The sequence below is a fragment of the Lampetra planeri genome, unplaced genomic scaffold (genome assembly GCF_965212315.1).
Source record: "Lampetra planeri unplaced genomic scaffold, kcLamPlan1.2.h2 scaffold_1137, whole genome shotgun sequence".
Lineage (NCBI taxonomy): Eukaryota > Metazoa > Chordata > Hyperoartia > Petromyzontiformes > Petromyzontidae > Lampetra > Lampetra planeri.
In genome coordinates this window covers 17,464-32,964 of record NW_027613848.1, presented here as the reverse complement: position 1 = coordinate 32,964, position 15,501 = coordinate 17,464, and the positions used below count along the sequence as shown (strand labels likewise).

General features: G+C 40.8%; 1 protein-coding gene across 1 annotated transcript in view; it reads right to left on the bottom strand.

Annotated features, from left to right (window-relative positions):
• Positions 1–4: 4 nt before the first annotated feature.
• Positions 5–15,501, bottom strand: part of LOC144738716 (copine-5-like) — a gene marked incomplete at both ends in the record, with an annotated part of 32,794 nt that continues 17,297 nt past the window's right edge. Inside the window, 9 exon segments of the mRNA XM_078621708.1 lie at positions 5–75; positions 78–121; positions 694–741; positions 8,773–8,834; positions 9,128–9,181; positions 10,938–11,013; positions 11,177–11,218; positions 13,596–13,700; positions 13,800–13,903. Of these exon segments, the coding sequence (XP_078477834.1) occupies positions 5–75; positions 78–121; positions 694–741; positions 8,773–8,834; positions 9,128–9,181; positions 10,938–11,013; positions 11,177–11,218; positions 13,596–13,700; positions 13,800–13,903 (606 nt within the window).

Sequence of the window (15,501 nt, the reverse complement as noted above, 5' to 3'; positions counted from 1 at the left end):
GGGGAAACATCTTATCACTGTCATAGTCCTGGATGATCTCTCCACGGCCCTTCAGCGCCATGGCATAGGCGTTCACTGGTATGGGTTCATATAGTGGAGTGAAGTGGACTGGGATGGATTCTCCTTCAGAGACAGGAGGAGAGGGGGAGTCAGTGATGCAAACGCTTGCAGCAAAAGCGATCTGACAGCTGCAACGAGAGAAACATGAGTCAACCAAGATTAAATTGGATGCTGTAAATCAGAGCTGGGCCTTAACGTTACTCTCTGGCTTATTAGAAAAATTGGAATTCAGAAATATTATGACAGCAGCTGTGCAGTAATAATAAACCATTGTTCACGTTGTGCATGCTGTGGAAATTTCAGTGATATTTGCAAGTCCCATACTTTAATGTATGATAAATAGAATCCAAATCATTCAGGCACATCACTAGGAAGAGAGAAAAAGACAAAAACACTGACGTGGATCATAATATCTGTTTCTTTCTCATCATCGTTAAGTCATTCAGCAATCCAACATCAACATGTATGACATCTGCTTACGTATGAAAGGAAAAAGAAATCATCTTTGCCAAACTCTGTGAAGGATTTAGTTGCAGTGTTCTTCAATATTTGACTTTGGGTGACCACATTTATACTTCAGTAAAGCAATCATCAGATGAGAAGCAGAGCAGGGGCTGGCAGTCAAAACACTCACCATTTGATGCAGTGAAATCAATGGCAACTGTGAAGTGAATCTGAGTCCTGGAACACATGACGAGAAGAAGGGATGTGGTTATTGAACCTTATAGGTTGCTTAAACGTTCCAAACGTTCGTGATGAACATACTTGTGGGGACAATTCATTCTGGCGACGGGCAGAGGTGTGTAAAAATCAAACATTAAGTCATGTTGAGAGCTGATTCTCCCCAAATTTTACCAGATGGTGCTACACAGTACGAGCACAAAGCATGTCTATGTCTCACTGTGACACATTTCAGAAATGAGGATGAGGAATTAAGAAAGAAACTAAGATGAATTTAAGTTAAGATGAAATTAAGAAGAAACAAGAAAAAAAACAAGAAACACAGATGAGTATCTCTCTCTCTCTCTCTCTCTCTCTCTCTTCTCTCTCTCTCTGTTCATGTATGCATATTTAATAAAGACACTCAAAATCAAGGCTTTTGGAAGTAATGTATTCATTCCAGGAGAAATGTTTCTAAACATACAAGCTAAAACCCATCCATTAAAAGACTTTATGTTTAATTGAACACTTATATAACAGGACTAATAATTCAATATTCAATTGAATTCATTTCTAGGTGTGTATCCTAAACCATCCAGGTTTGACTTCATCCTGGTGTTTTTTGGCGATATTGCATGATAAGGAAATGCCATGACTGGATTCGGTTGTAGAAAGACTGAATGTGTTATTCACAGTATGGAGATATAGAGGAATAATAGAATCAAAATGTGTATGTGTATGTGTGCGGTGGGGGGTGGTGCTGGTGGTGCTGGTGGGTGTTTGTCACTGAGGGGCAGAGTTCAGCTGTGGGGGAGAAGCTGTTTGTGAACCTGCTGACTGAAGCGTCCTCACAGAGGGCAGGAGGCCAAAACAATGAGTGGTCCGGGTGAGAGGCAGGACGCAGTGATTTAAGTCGATGCAGGTGAGTTGGAAGGAATTAAGGGTTAAGATCAAAGTTTTTCTGCATTGTGTAAAATTACCTTACATTAATATCAAGTCAAGCCAAGTGTTTGTTTTTGTTTTGTTTTGTTTTGTTTTGTTTGGGTATACTGCCAATTCACAATAATCTCATGGTGCGTAGGTGAGGTAGGTTTGTTGCTGTCAGGCAGAGGTCCTGAGCATGGATGATATGTATTTAAGGAGGACTTGATGAGTTATTAACATGGGCATTTGTTTATGAGGGAAGAGGCTGGTGTGATAACACATTCATGAGTGATCAAATGCAGCATTTGTGTTAGAAAGAGGCTCCTGTGCTCCCGTTCAGTGGCACCAACAGATAAAACTGTTGGTCATTTAATGTACACCAATGTGTAATTTATAACCTGCAAGGAACTATTATTGTTTATTCATTTATTTTTGGCTGTTTAATATTGATACAAGATCTTAACATGAATTATAGCTTACAAAAAAACATCTCACAAAACTAAAAAAAAAGCTCATAATAAAAAGGAGAGTTCCTTCATGAATATGTTCCACACGAACAACACTCGGAAACAAAACACAATTATCAAACAAGGCTGATTCCAGAATAATCCTCAGGATAATTTCTATTTGCTTTATCTGTTTTATGCCGTGTTAATCATGATGTGTGAACATTATACTGTATAATGAGCCATAATCCTGTAATAGACACCATTCTAATCTTTACCAAAATTGCAATCCACTATAAGTTGTCTGTTGTATTGTTTTTTCGAAGTAATTTACTGTATCAGCTTGATGATGGCTACACAAAATAACACACTGGCTATATTTTATTCATGATCCCCCTATTGACAGCCAGATCTTGAAAGGAAACTAAAACACGGCCTAACTAGTCTCTGCTGGATTCCTTTTCCCCCCCCAAGAGATTAAAATGAAGAGCGAAGCAATAGTGAGCCAACATCAAAGTGTGCCATTTTTTCTAGTGATTAATACTGATTGGCTTTTCTAACTTCACCTCCATTCAGAAAGAAGACGTATATTGCAACCAAAGCTCCTCCAGGTTTGACTGTAAAACCTGCTCATTAGTCCACTTTGTGTTGCTAACGACATGCTACCTCCGTCTGAAGGGCTCGGTTTGATTTCCACGGTCAGTTTGGAATATGTGGCTGAAAGAGCCAGCTGATGACTTGAGGTGGAATGCACGAGAGCAGACACGAGCACAAGGGCAACGTCACTTAGACTGCCAAGGAAGTTGATCAGAGCAGAGCTTTTCTGTAATGTAGGATTCAAATCCCCAGTTTTTAATCTTTTATTGAATGACTCTAACTCCTCTTCTCTCTCTTAACTCATAATTTGTTGCCACCCTTATGAGCACCAAAATGGGGAACCATATCATTGATGAATGATTTACTCTAGGGGGAACTCAATAGGAATGTGGTTACGGTGTGTGTGGAATACCACGTAACCAACTTGCCATCTACGAACTAGCACAAAAAACAATTTTGTCCATACCCAGAAAAAAACATATGGAAATGACCCTGATCTGCCTCTACGGAGTTCCTCCCTGCTATCAAGGCCTATCTGACGGTGGATGGGCTTCCTCTTCCAGGTTCCTCCAACTGGCCAATGGACAAGCATGCACTGTTGGACTTTTACAAGCTTTTAGAAGCCTCTGTTTTTACAAGATAAATAAGAATTATAAATCATTTATCTCACTGTAGGCATTTTTGCTGCTATTGTTTTGCTATGCTACAGCTAACTTCAACAGTTATGAAATCTGTGGTTTGTCAATTTGTACTGTCTGTCCTGTCTGTGATTTTCTGCCCCTCAGAGGATCAGAGGATGTGGTTAAACAGAAGCGAATATGATCATCAGTCAATGATTAGTAACATAATAAAATGAGTGATGTCACGATGGTCAAGTCAGCCATTGTATTCAAGGTCATGTCTGGTCCTCTTCCTGTTTTATTTTGTAGTCCCTGTTTGTTGTCATTCCTGCCACCTTGCCCTTCCTCCCTTAATTACCTTCATTGTTTGCACCTGTTCCCCCTCCTCCCTTTTTAAGCTTGTAGTTCAAGCAATCCTTCATTGTCATAGTCTGTCGAGTGTTTGATTCCCTGAGTGAGTATTAAGAGTATTTTTATAAATTGTTTCAAAGCCACTTGCTTTGTCTAGATAATCCTTAGCTTTGTGCTTTCTGTTTAGATTTTTCCAAAATTGACTTTCAGGGATATTTCAGTTCTGGTTCTCTGTTTTTTCACATTTACCACCTCTGTGGAGTGAGTGTCGCCTTTTTTTCTCCTTTTTTGAATCTGCAGGACTGTTTTTGATATCTAGTGTTTTTTGCTGCTCCAAAATAAAGAGTTTAAGTTTTCGTCTGCATCTGGGTCCAGTATTTCCTTGTGCCATCGTGAATGATGGAGGGCCAACATGGATGTTACATTACTACTACTATCATTACTACTAGTATATTTTCATATCTTCTTTGTTTGGAGTGGAGTATTTGAGGGGGAGCTGTGACAATAACTAACAACGGTGTTTGTTAGTTATCCTCACTGCCAGAAGGCAGCATCCAAAGTTTCGGTATTTAAATGCTTTGATATTAGTAAAAGACTATAGTTTCATGACTGAATGGTGATCAATTGTTTTGACTGAAGTTTTTTGAAGTTCTTTTGGTTTAGGATTACATTGATAGCAATTGGTATTTTTCTTTATTTGCCTTTTGTGTGGACCACAGGAAAGTTAGTCCTCATTGTGGTGAAGGGGAATCATTTTAAACAATACAATCTTACAAAACATTTTGACTACAACTACAAGTAGAACTACCATGACAACTAATATTACTAAATACAGGAATAAACAATTATTTCTGCTTACAACCAGATGATTTTCTTTTGCTACTGTGTGTTTATAAGTGTCCATGAACACTATATCCTGGACTTTGGTCCAAGACCACCTTGGGCCAAAGGTGCTGTCTATTTTTGGACTGAGGTTTGAGCTGGGGTCATGTTATTACCCTCTACCACGCCGCAAAGTTGATTTGCTCCAGAGCCATCAGGAGCTCTACGGTGCTGCTTTCTTTTCGAGCAGAAACAAACATACCACAGACTCACAGATATATCCGGGAACACTTTGCTGTCTTTGTATCGTTAGTTTTACCTCTCACCATGTATGTGTTCACTTGACTGGTTTGGACATCATGAATTCAGCTGGAGATGCAGTTGGGATTTGTTTGAGAATGTTGCTCACAAATGATCTCCACACTGAAAATCAATCCAGATTGATGACTGATGCTGCAATATAGTCTGGGGCTTTTTGAGTCTTCTCGCAAACAACTAATGACTTATCCAGGCTTACTATTTTTATCCCTTCATACCTACAATCTCCGGAGCCTTCCAAAGCACGTCATTTTTAATAGATCTTTTCCTTCTCTTCCTTGAGTGATGTATTGTGCCACAGACAAAATGTGCCATCATTGATTCCTACTCCCTCAACGGGGTTTCATAAATCTGACCCTGGCCATCCAATGGCCTCTTTTTAAAAATGAGTCCGGACAAAAACGGGGTATAAAAATCCCCCAATTTTTTTTCCCTTCCTGTAATCACAAGGTCACTGTTTTGTAGATGATGACTTTGTAAGTCAAGCTGGATTTTAGTGGAAGTACAAATCGTTACAAACATATCTGCATCTTATTGAATTCCCCTTCCTGTTAGACAAACACCATATGGTGAGTCTTTGTTATGTGAACTCCCTACAGTGTTGGTAATCTGTGCCAGGCGGGGTATTGTATGTAATAGAAAATACTACGATGAAGACTGCGGCTATAGCGCGCACACAAACACACTCCCATCAGTGTGCGCTGGAAACCGGCCAACCCAAACTACCGTGAGCAGATTGCTCACCGTGTTTACCTGCAGTAAAAATGCAGGCAAATATGCACATTGTCGCGGTGAAAGTGTTTGTCAAATGATTGCTTTTAATTAGTCACAACCTACCATTGCAGCACACATAACCGCAGCCTGCAAAATAATCTGCTGTGTTTGCACAAATGCAGTCCCAGGAGCGTATGGCGACAGCAAGCACAAGTACAAGCCCTTGCAGCTGCTCGCTCGCCGAGCTGACTTTTAAGACTTTGGGAAGGGGGGTAAAATAGAAAGAAGCAGTCTCTGCTCTTTTGATTGTGCACTTTCTATGTCCCACAAAGAAAACCTGGCGTAATGACAGGCCAAGGGGTCCGTCCAGCAATGGTTTACGGGTGGCCCAGATGTAGTATCCACAGAATCGGGACTTGAAGTAATCTGGTAGTAGTTTGTACCTGAATGTTGTTACACTACGCGATGGGAACTACCTAATCAGCATGAAATAGTAATGAGTCTTCCAGAGTAGGTTTTTGTGCTGTTTGGCCCTTTCAGCCAACACTTAACTCTCTGGCTACCAGATCTCGGCCATCTGTGGACCACAAATATTTGCTTTGACCAGACGAGTATAGTGTACTGCAAATGGTCTGTGTGAGGTTCATGTAATGCGAGATGCACCTCATTATAACAGTTGTCTATTTGAACATGGGTGTCAGTTTGGATTGAAATGGGGTGGTGGTAGAGACGCCATGTTCTTAATAAGTGTAAGTGATCTACAGTTCAGCATTGATCGCTGTCAGTATAAACCACTGAAGATCACTCAGGACTGTGAATAAATAACCTAACTGGAACTGTCATGGAGAAACACCATGACTGCACCAACTCCACTATGGTTTCATTTTGCTATATATATAAAGTGGTTGTTACAAAATGAATCTTGACAAAAAGTGATGGGCACTTGTCCCTAACCCACCCTCCTTAAGTCCCGAAAGCAATGCCTATGATTATGAATATAATACCTTTGTAAAATCTTAAAGAAGCTAACTAACAAAGGCCATCTACTGAATAAAAGATACCAGTGTCACGAAAGCAACGTCTATAGTATACATCCTCCATCGCCAGAAAAAGTTAGTTCAACTTCCTCAGTTTGGGCCCTGGCAGCTCATGTATGCCGTTTATGTTAACCTGATTTGAGAGCAGTCGGCCATATCAAACTTAGCAAAAGGTAGGTCAGAGGTCACCATTGACCGACGCCCAGTTAACTCTGACAAAACTAAATATATATATATACACACATTAACAGGTAGGAATAAACATGGCCCAGAATCAGACAGCAATTACACACAGCAGACAGCACATGTCTAAAAATGAACACCATTATCATCATAACATTATCTTTCAAGGTAAAACAAACAATAGCAATTGACAGGAAAAAAAATGTAGATAAAATTGTATCTGAGTAAAACTTGCAGCCTCAAGAAAAAAAGGAGTCACTTTCGCCTCCCAACAGGACATTACAGAATGAAACCTTAACAAGATCTTCACACTATAGAACCTGCGCAGAAGCTATTACAGGGCTAATCTCCCCACAGATTTAATTTAGAGCCACACATTTCATATGTGAAAAAAGAATATAAAGCTTTGCTTAGCCCCTGTGAATCAGAGCAGTAATGGATGTAGACTTTAATTACCTCTATTTGACAATATATCTGTCTCAACATGAATGAGAATTAATGAAAAACCAGTTCACTGTGAAACCAGTCAGAATGTGACGGTGCATCTTGAAATGAAATTGCTTTTTACCCTCAGCTCCAAAAATCCTCTAAAACGCACCATAAAGCGTTATAAGTAATATCACCTGGAAAGAGAGTCAAATACTAACGGGCAAGAATAAAAGACAGAAATGTAAGATATTGAGTTTAGCTAGATGCTCTCATCATCTGATCGACTAACCAGGTTGGCACACATTCACATTTGGGTGCCTTTAATGGGTTTTTATACATTTTATATGAGTGAAAGAAAAAATGTCAAATACTATATTTTTAACACAAAAAGAAACTTTTTCTGAAACTGTAAGATGATAAAGGAGACTATAGGAGGAGAACATTTATTTCAATATATGCACTCCCTCTCTTGCTATATATATATGTACATACATATGTTACTGTAAAGTACAGTGTAATCAACAGAAGCATATACTTAATTTTCACTGGCCCAATTTCAGATCCCACTGCATGTGAGAATGTCCCAGTGGATCAGAAAGTATTCAGTGATTTAGAGCATCTCCTGTACATATGTAAGTAAATAAATTCACCTAAAATACATAGTTTGTTTTTGCTTTTTAACTAAAGTAGTTTATTTCCCCTTAATTGTAGAAACCTGTTTTCCCCTGGCTTTATTTGATTTCATAATTCCACTTCCTCCATTTCCCTGCTGTATCTAGAGGACAAATTGGATCAGAGGTAGTAGTAGGCAGCACGTAGTACAGGTGAGGATGACGTCACTTACTTTGAGTGTGTGTGCTGATGTGCATGAACGTGTGTCCGTTTGTGTGAGCTGCACAGTGCATTAGGACATATCTGGGGCATTCAGCCATCAGTAAATACTGTAAGGAGTTGAAAACCAAAACCAGGGCAGCCACTTATCTGCCAAGAAACATTTCCATATGTGACAGGTTGTCCGCCCTTAATTAAGCTCTAAAGTCTTCTCCATATTTTATAACAGTCATTCATATTGATTCACACCATAGTTGTTGCTGCGGCCAAGCTCCTTTGGGACTGCGCTTTACTCACATATGGTAAATTCTAGGTCAGTCACATAGCTGCTGCAGAGAAAGGGGCCTGTGCTCTACTGGGCACTGAGGGATGAGTCAGAGGAGCTGAAGTAATGCATTTAAATCTAGTGCATTAAATCTCATATTACTTGGTCTCAATCTTATTTGCATGCATTAGTCAAAGCGATGTCATGTCATCAACAGACCTCTCTAATATGCTCTGCTCTGCCTTAGCAAGTTTGACTGAACTATTTAACTGTGTATGTGGAAGCTTCAGAGGGAGTTCAGGAGTGTGTCTTCCCTCTCTCCCCGCTCCAGGCGTGCAGATTTTTTCAGCGAGGTGAGGTACATTCCGTGGCAGAGTGTGCCAAAATATAGCAGCATAGGATGTTTTGAATTATACAATATGTCTGTTTTCTACTCCATGCGCTGTGAGTATCGTTACTGAATGTTGAGTTATGAGGACACGTTGAGCTGACGTACAGGCAAATACTGAACTCACCCTCCTTTTATGTAATCCAGGAACGTGTGCTCTGACTCCACGATAAACGACAACAAGGACACCTGAGACAATGAAAGATTATCTCATATGGGGTTATTACAGTGAGCAGAATCCATCAACGTGCACATTCACTGCTGAGCTCTGAGCAAACCACCCACAAAATGATTCACGCACGCAGAGTGATTTGGAAGAATTAAGCATCATATTAGCATTACAATCAGTAACTGATGGACTGATGGATGACCAGAATGGTGGGCATCTAACCATTTAATGGAAACTTTCTGGTGTTTACAAAAGGAAAGCAGGGGAAGAGGTTCACCGGGAGGTTTGCGCTTATCTCAATACTCAGACTCACCGTCCCAGAGTTGATGTATCTCTTTTTCTTTATTTTCTTCTTAGCGTTCACCACCTAGTATGTCGGCAGAAAGGTAAAACGAAGAAACATGATTATGTACTCTTGCAGCACATTTCTTTTTTTTATCCATCCCTGGGCCAGTAATAGACATATTTTTGTCCTTCTACTCCATGTCTGCAAGGGTAATGGGCCACAGGGATCTAATCCAACAACTGCTCCAGGTGAGAATGTGGTGGAATTGATCACAGCTCCCAGCAAGATACCAGCAAGATTATTCACTGGGGGTGTTATAAATGACTTTTATGAGTTGAAGTATATGGTGAATCATTTACAAATACATACAGAACAGTGTGATAAGCAACACGGGATCATTAAAAGATAACATTCGTAGGTTGCAGCATGAAGCGCTGATGAGAAACGTCATTTCTGCAGTTCGGCACAACTCTGTACAGTGTGCTATATATATCATAAAGTTATGTATTTCCCTCTGCTTCTTTTTTTTTTCTTGCGATCCTCCAGATGAGCCACATTCCAGCACGGCCATCACTCTGTCACAGCCAAGTTCACATCGCATCACGCAGACGTCACCCTCAATTACAACGCCCCTTGTTAGCATTAGCCTGCTGTCACTTCTACTCATGGAGCTAATGCTTGCAGGTCCTGCACATGTCAGGTTGAGTGCGCAAGAATCTGCAAATGGTCGGCCCGTGACCTATTCAAATAATTTATTTCTCAACAGTGAAAAGTTGGCGACGGACTAAACCAAGTACATGGGGCACTGACGGGAAAAAGATCACATGTAGAACCTGCTGCGTCTCATTTTCAAATTCTAATTAAAATCGAGAAGTTGACCTGTAACAGATACATCCATGTGAAAAGGGCAACTCTGCATGCCACTCACTCCCTCCATCTCAAACATGTCCCCATTTATCCAACAGCCTCTCCCTTTCCTCCCCAACATGTTCTTTCCTCATAGCACCTCCATGACTAATTCAGAGGCTGATATAACGTATTTTAATGAGCAGAAGAAGGAGCCTCCCAGTGGACGGGAGCGCTAACAGTCCGATCCTCGAAGGACCATCCAAAAGTCACTAATCAGAGCACAGTTCTGCAGGAGAATGTGCTCATTTGTATTCCCACCACAGAAGGGCCATTCGACATGAGGCCTGCCATGCCACTTGACCTCTGTGACGCTTAATGGTGCTGAGGGCAGGTGGGGACAAGAGGAAACTGGATAAACTGAAACTATTCAGACCTGCGGGAGTTTCTTGTCATGAAACTTGACCTTGCTGTGACAAAGTGATTTCTGTTTGGTTGAATGGCCTGTGAATTGAAGATCAGTCGTCTTTGTGTCCTGAAGGAAAACTTTTTTCCCTATAGTGCAACAACAGTTCCATCAGTATTAGTGTACAGTACAGGTACAGTACAGGTTCTTAGTGTCTTTGAACTAAGTCAAGTTGGAATCGAGTCATTGTTTAACCCCCGAAACCAGAACCCAAGATGGCAGTGTCATCTGTGGATGAGGTTTGGTGCCACTTAGAAACCTATTTTGTTGGTCTCGTTGTTGAAGTCAAAAGATTTATTTAAGATTTGGGCATCAGCTCCAAATCAGCCGTTGAAGGGCTTCAGTGATAAGAAGCAGCACTTCATATCACTTCAAAGAAATGTGAGGAACCTTGCTGTGAGTGAGATATGTGTGTGATTTAAAACAATAGATAGCCAACACTAGGAAATAAAGTGTAGTCTGTGTAAAAGGCCTGCTCTGACTGAAGACAGAGGGTGATAAAAGTGTCAACTGTCTGTTTCTCACCTCGTAGACATTTAGCTGGCTTTGACCCCGACAGAGTTCCTTGTAGCTGCTAGTGAATTCACCAATGAAATCATGGCTGATGGAAAAAGAGGACAACTGCATCACGTAGTGTTCGTTCAGAAGTATCATGATCAATGATTAAGTCTAGAATGACTGTGAATGTGGGGGTACATGTATGAAGAATTCAAAATGAGACATGCACGCATCGCTTTTTCTCAGTTTATGCATCTTTCTCTCACCTTCCATCTCTGTCCCAGTCATACACTTCCACTTTGATTGTTCTGTAAGACAAGTCAAAGCAGAGAAAACATGACATTAATGATGTTATTCAACTGTTTAATGGCTGTTTCAGGTGAAGACATTGGACGCTGGCAAAGTTGGCAGAAATTTTGAGTCAAGAATTTGTTGTGCAAATTCCGAAAATAGACGAGGAACCTCTTGGGATGGAGCACATTTTGCAAGTTTTTGAAAATAATTGCAAGGTGAGAAACCAAATAAACAACGCCTGAGAGAGTTCCCTGGGAATGAGCAAAGTGTTTCTTCTTCTTGATGTGATGGAAAGATCAGTGCCTTCCCCCTCCGTCAGCTGCTGTCAATCATGTGTCAGTGGGTCCAGGAGGAGGCAGGGTGATGGAGGGCTGCGATGTATTCTGACCTGAACTCTATCTGTCGGCACAGAATGTATTTCCCCTCAAACTAACTCATGGAAAGACGTAGGCAAGAATTGGACTGTGACTATGCAGACCAGTTTTAACCAAAACCTCTGAGGAAGCCACACCTTCAGCACAAAGCATCACCACATCTGCTCTAGACTGGCAGCCAAAGGAATTAGCATCACGACACTTGGGGAAATAAATCCATGGTGATGAGTCAGTGAACATCAATTTTCTCTTCTGCTCATGATCAGGGTCACAAGCAGAGAATAAGTCCTCAGATCCATTTAATCTCTGCTTCTGGACCTGCAGCACGTTTCAGTGAGAATGGAAGAGATCTAAATTCTGGATAACTATCAACGCCTGATGATTACAAGAGATCTGACAAATTCACAGAGAAGACATAATCATTTGTGCAATGAGAAGGGTAAAATGGACTGCATTCATTAAGGCTTGAGATGGCGGAGGCTGCCGAGCAGAGTGCCAATCCGCTAATCAGGAGTAATTAGGGGTTCAGTATTTGCCCGAGACCCTTGAACCTAGGTCTGTAGGAGCAACGGAGCGAACCGGTAACCTGATTGCCAGTGTTGGAGGCAATGTGTTTCTAAATAATGCTGTTACCATTGCCAATAAAAATAAACATAATTGATTCTTTTTGAATGTTTTTTCTAATTAAATGTACACAGATGAATTCAGTGGACATGGGTACAGGTACATATATTTGCATTAATCTACATGGTGGACAGTTGCATTTCAGGCGTGAAATAGTATATTACATAACAACAGTATCTAAGAAACTGCATCAGCTATTTAATGTTTCAAACCATGTACTGGTGCATGGTTTCAAGGCGTGTCCAGGTTATAACAAATATGAACTGTTTAATATTGTGTATTGTTGTTCCTCTACTTCCTGTCATCATGTGCCAACAAGCAAAACGGAAATGATTGTTTTTGCCAAGAGAAATGAATCATATGAGAATAAACAAAAGAAAGACCAAAATACTTTTCCTTGTAATTTATTACTTTCATTATGCAGTAATTGGAAATTATGTAAATTACTTTGTACCGCAGTACCGTCGTACCTGCAATGAATGATTAACTATCGTACCTTTCCCAACATGACTGGTTTGGAGGAGCTTCTGAGCCATGTTGGTCCCTCAAATATAAGAAACTGAAGCAGATAAGAAATAAAACATTTAAGATAACATGAGGAGAATGAATGTGTCAATGAGAGTGAATCTGTGAATTGTACATCTTAAAAGAAGTGAAGCTATCTGAGGAACAGTCATGTCAAGAAAAATCAAAAACCCCACGCTCCTGCACATAATGTGACTCCAGAATGCAGTTTTTATACTGCTGTGATATTGTAAATACAGAAAGAACGAATGATCACTGCAGTATTTCTGATGTGAAGATCAAAGTTTAGAATTCTCCCACAAAAAGTGGCCAAGACGCATAATTGCTGTAGATCGTTCTTTTCATCAAAATCCTCAAAGGGAACCAGGCACCTTTCATGGTTATGCTCCATCTGTCTGACCCAATTAGTTTCTCCGGGCAGGTGAGCGGAAACAGGAACGGAGTGAAGAACCTCCGTTGACTCCCCAGCGTGGTGGAGAGAGCTATGTTTGACGTTCAACTACACACTCTTATGGCTGTCAACACACTACACATAAACATTCTAACACACACACAGCAAAGCTCTCCTGTTGCTCCAGCCACTTGTCAACATCTGTAAAAAGAGAGTGTACACACACACACTCTTCCTGACGATTTTGGTACTGCTTATCAAGCTCCTCAGGTGCTTCGCTTTGAAGAGACTAAAATAAGACCGGATGCTAATAAAAATGGTGAAATGATCTCACCAGTCGCCAATAAACAGCCATCCAGTCATTTTAAACCTATTCGAATGCCAGTCAAAGTCTGTCGTGTAGATTTACACTGGGAATTGCTGCTCCAGTTGCGTGTTTGTAAGAGATGTAAGAGAACACATCATCAGTCACCCTACCTGTCATAGTCTCCGTTGCAGAGTGCTCTAGCAGGGATGGAGAAGGGCTGCCACACGGGGTTCAGTGTGCTCTTCACCACCTCAGTCTTGTGGCAGATGGTGAACCTGCAGACACAGGTCGGCAGGTTTTAAAGTGTTAAAACACACATGCATGGTTTGCCTTATTTTCACTGAATTTCAAGAAGAAGCAGGTGACAGACTCACGTGCCATCCTCATTACTTCTGTAGAAGACCATAAATGGGTCTGACTTTCCAAAGAAGTCTTTTTTATCCAGTTTGTTGGCACAAAACTGCATGGTAGCGTAATCCTAGAAAGAAAGAAAGAAAGAAATAAAAGATCAAAATAAAGGAACACAATGTACATCCATGCTCATGGCTCTGTTTGACTCCTGTTGTTTGTTTAGACATACTGTACGGCAAGATATAAAACCACTGAGGCACCAAATGAGCAAGCAACATGCTGACTGAATCCTAATAAGAACGGAGTGAAACGCGCCTGTGGGCTTTGGAGTTTCTGAAACCTGCAAATGCATTCATTACCATTCCCTTATTGCTCCTGTGCAACAACAATGGGTGGAATAATTGATATGAAATTGAAAATACCTTGTTTTGCTGAATATAATCTTCGTAAAAGTATGAGCGAGCATGCACAAGCACCGATTTGGGTTTCTCAGCCCTTCACATGGAGGAAGGGGCTGTGTACAAAAAGGATGTGGAGGGCGTGAGAGCAGCTAATGATACATTAGAAAGGCTGGTATTATCATAATTATACTCATTTAGGCAGCATTACAAAGTAGGCTGCTATTACAGGGACAATGAGAGTGCCCCACAACGCTCTTGGTTCTAGATAGTCTCCCTGAGGTGACGGTATTAGTGGCATTGTGCTGCCATAATGAGACGGCACAGAGGGCACAGGCCGGACAGGTAGATCTCACCATCAGATGAAATGTTCCAAAACAGACACCATCAAAAAGCTATAGAAGAACATTTTGACAAAATTCCACACGTGGAAGTGGACATGTAATCATATTTGAAAAACCTGAAAGTGTTCTGCTGGTTGACAGATGAGGAGGGTTTTTTTTTTTTTCAGCTGTCGGATCTGAATCAGCATGCTGCCGGGCAGAGCCACTATCGATTGCTTTGACCCACATCGGTGCAGTGCAGCTCTTCTTCTGACCTGCCTCAGAGTATGCCCTTTGCCATCACTTTACACAGACCAGCCTCCTTTTTACAGTCAACTGCTGAGAGAACGGCGCTTTCAGGACACTTGATAAAACCAGACTGTTCTCCAGAACAGTTATCACTGTTGTTTCCAATTATGAAGCAGCTGAACGCTGTGGAGATGTTGAAAACAGAGCCAAAGTAAAGAGCCAATTAAAACAGTCAGTGGTGGCTAAACAAATCAGGCCGCTTCATTGCTAATTCAATTCTCAAAATGTTTCTCCAATGTAATGCCATGTTAATAAAAAAAAATTATCTTGTTGCAGTTTGCGCAGTTGGATAGAGATTGGACAAGTTCTGGAATCATCCCTCTGCTGTTTGTAACAGATGTGATTTTCTCTTGATTGTGTAAAATAAACATCATAAACATCATGTGCTCCTTTCATAAATTATAGAGCAAACTTTGCTGAGGTCATTTAGGAACACTGTTCAAGGAGAAATCCCATCCTATGGGATCTCTTCTTACCAAATGTACACTTCCAGTCAAAAGTTTGGACAGTTTCTCATTCAGCTGAATGAGAAAATGTTGTATGGGGGTCAGCAGTCATGTTGTAAGTGGTGCAGTATTCAGTGAAAATATGAGCAATATCTGCAAAATGGCTGCAACAGTAATTACAGTGGTCCACACGGAGACAAGAACCAGAATCATTTTTTAAAAATGTGTGCGTCGGCACAAAACCACTGA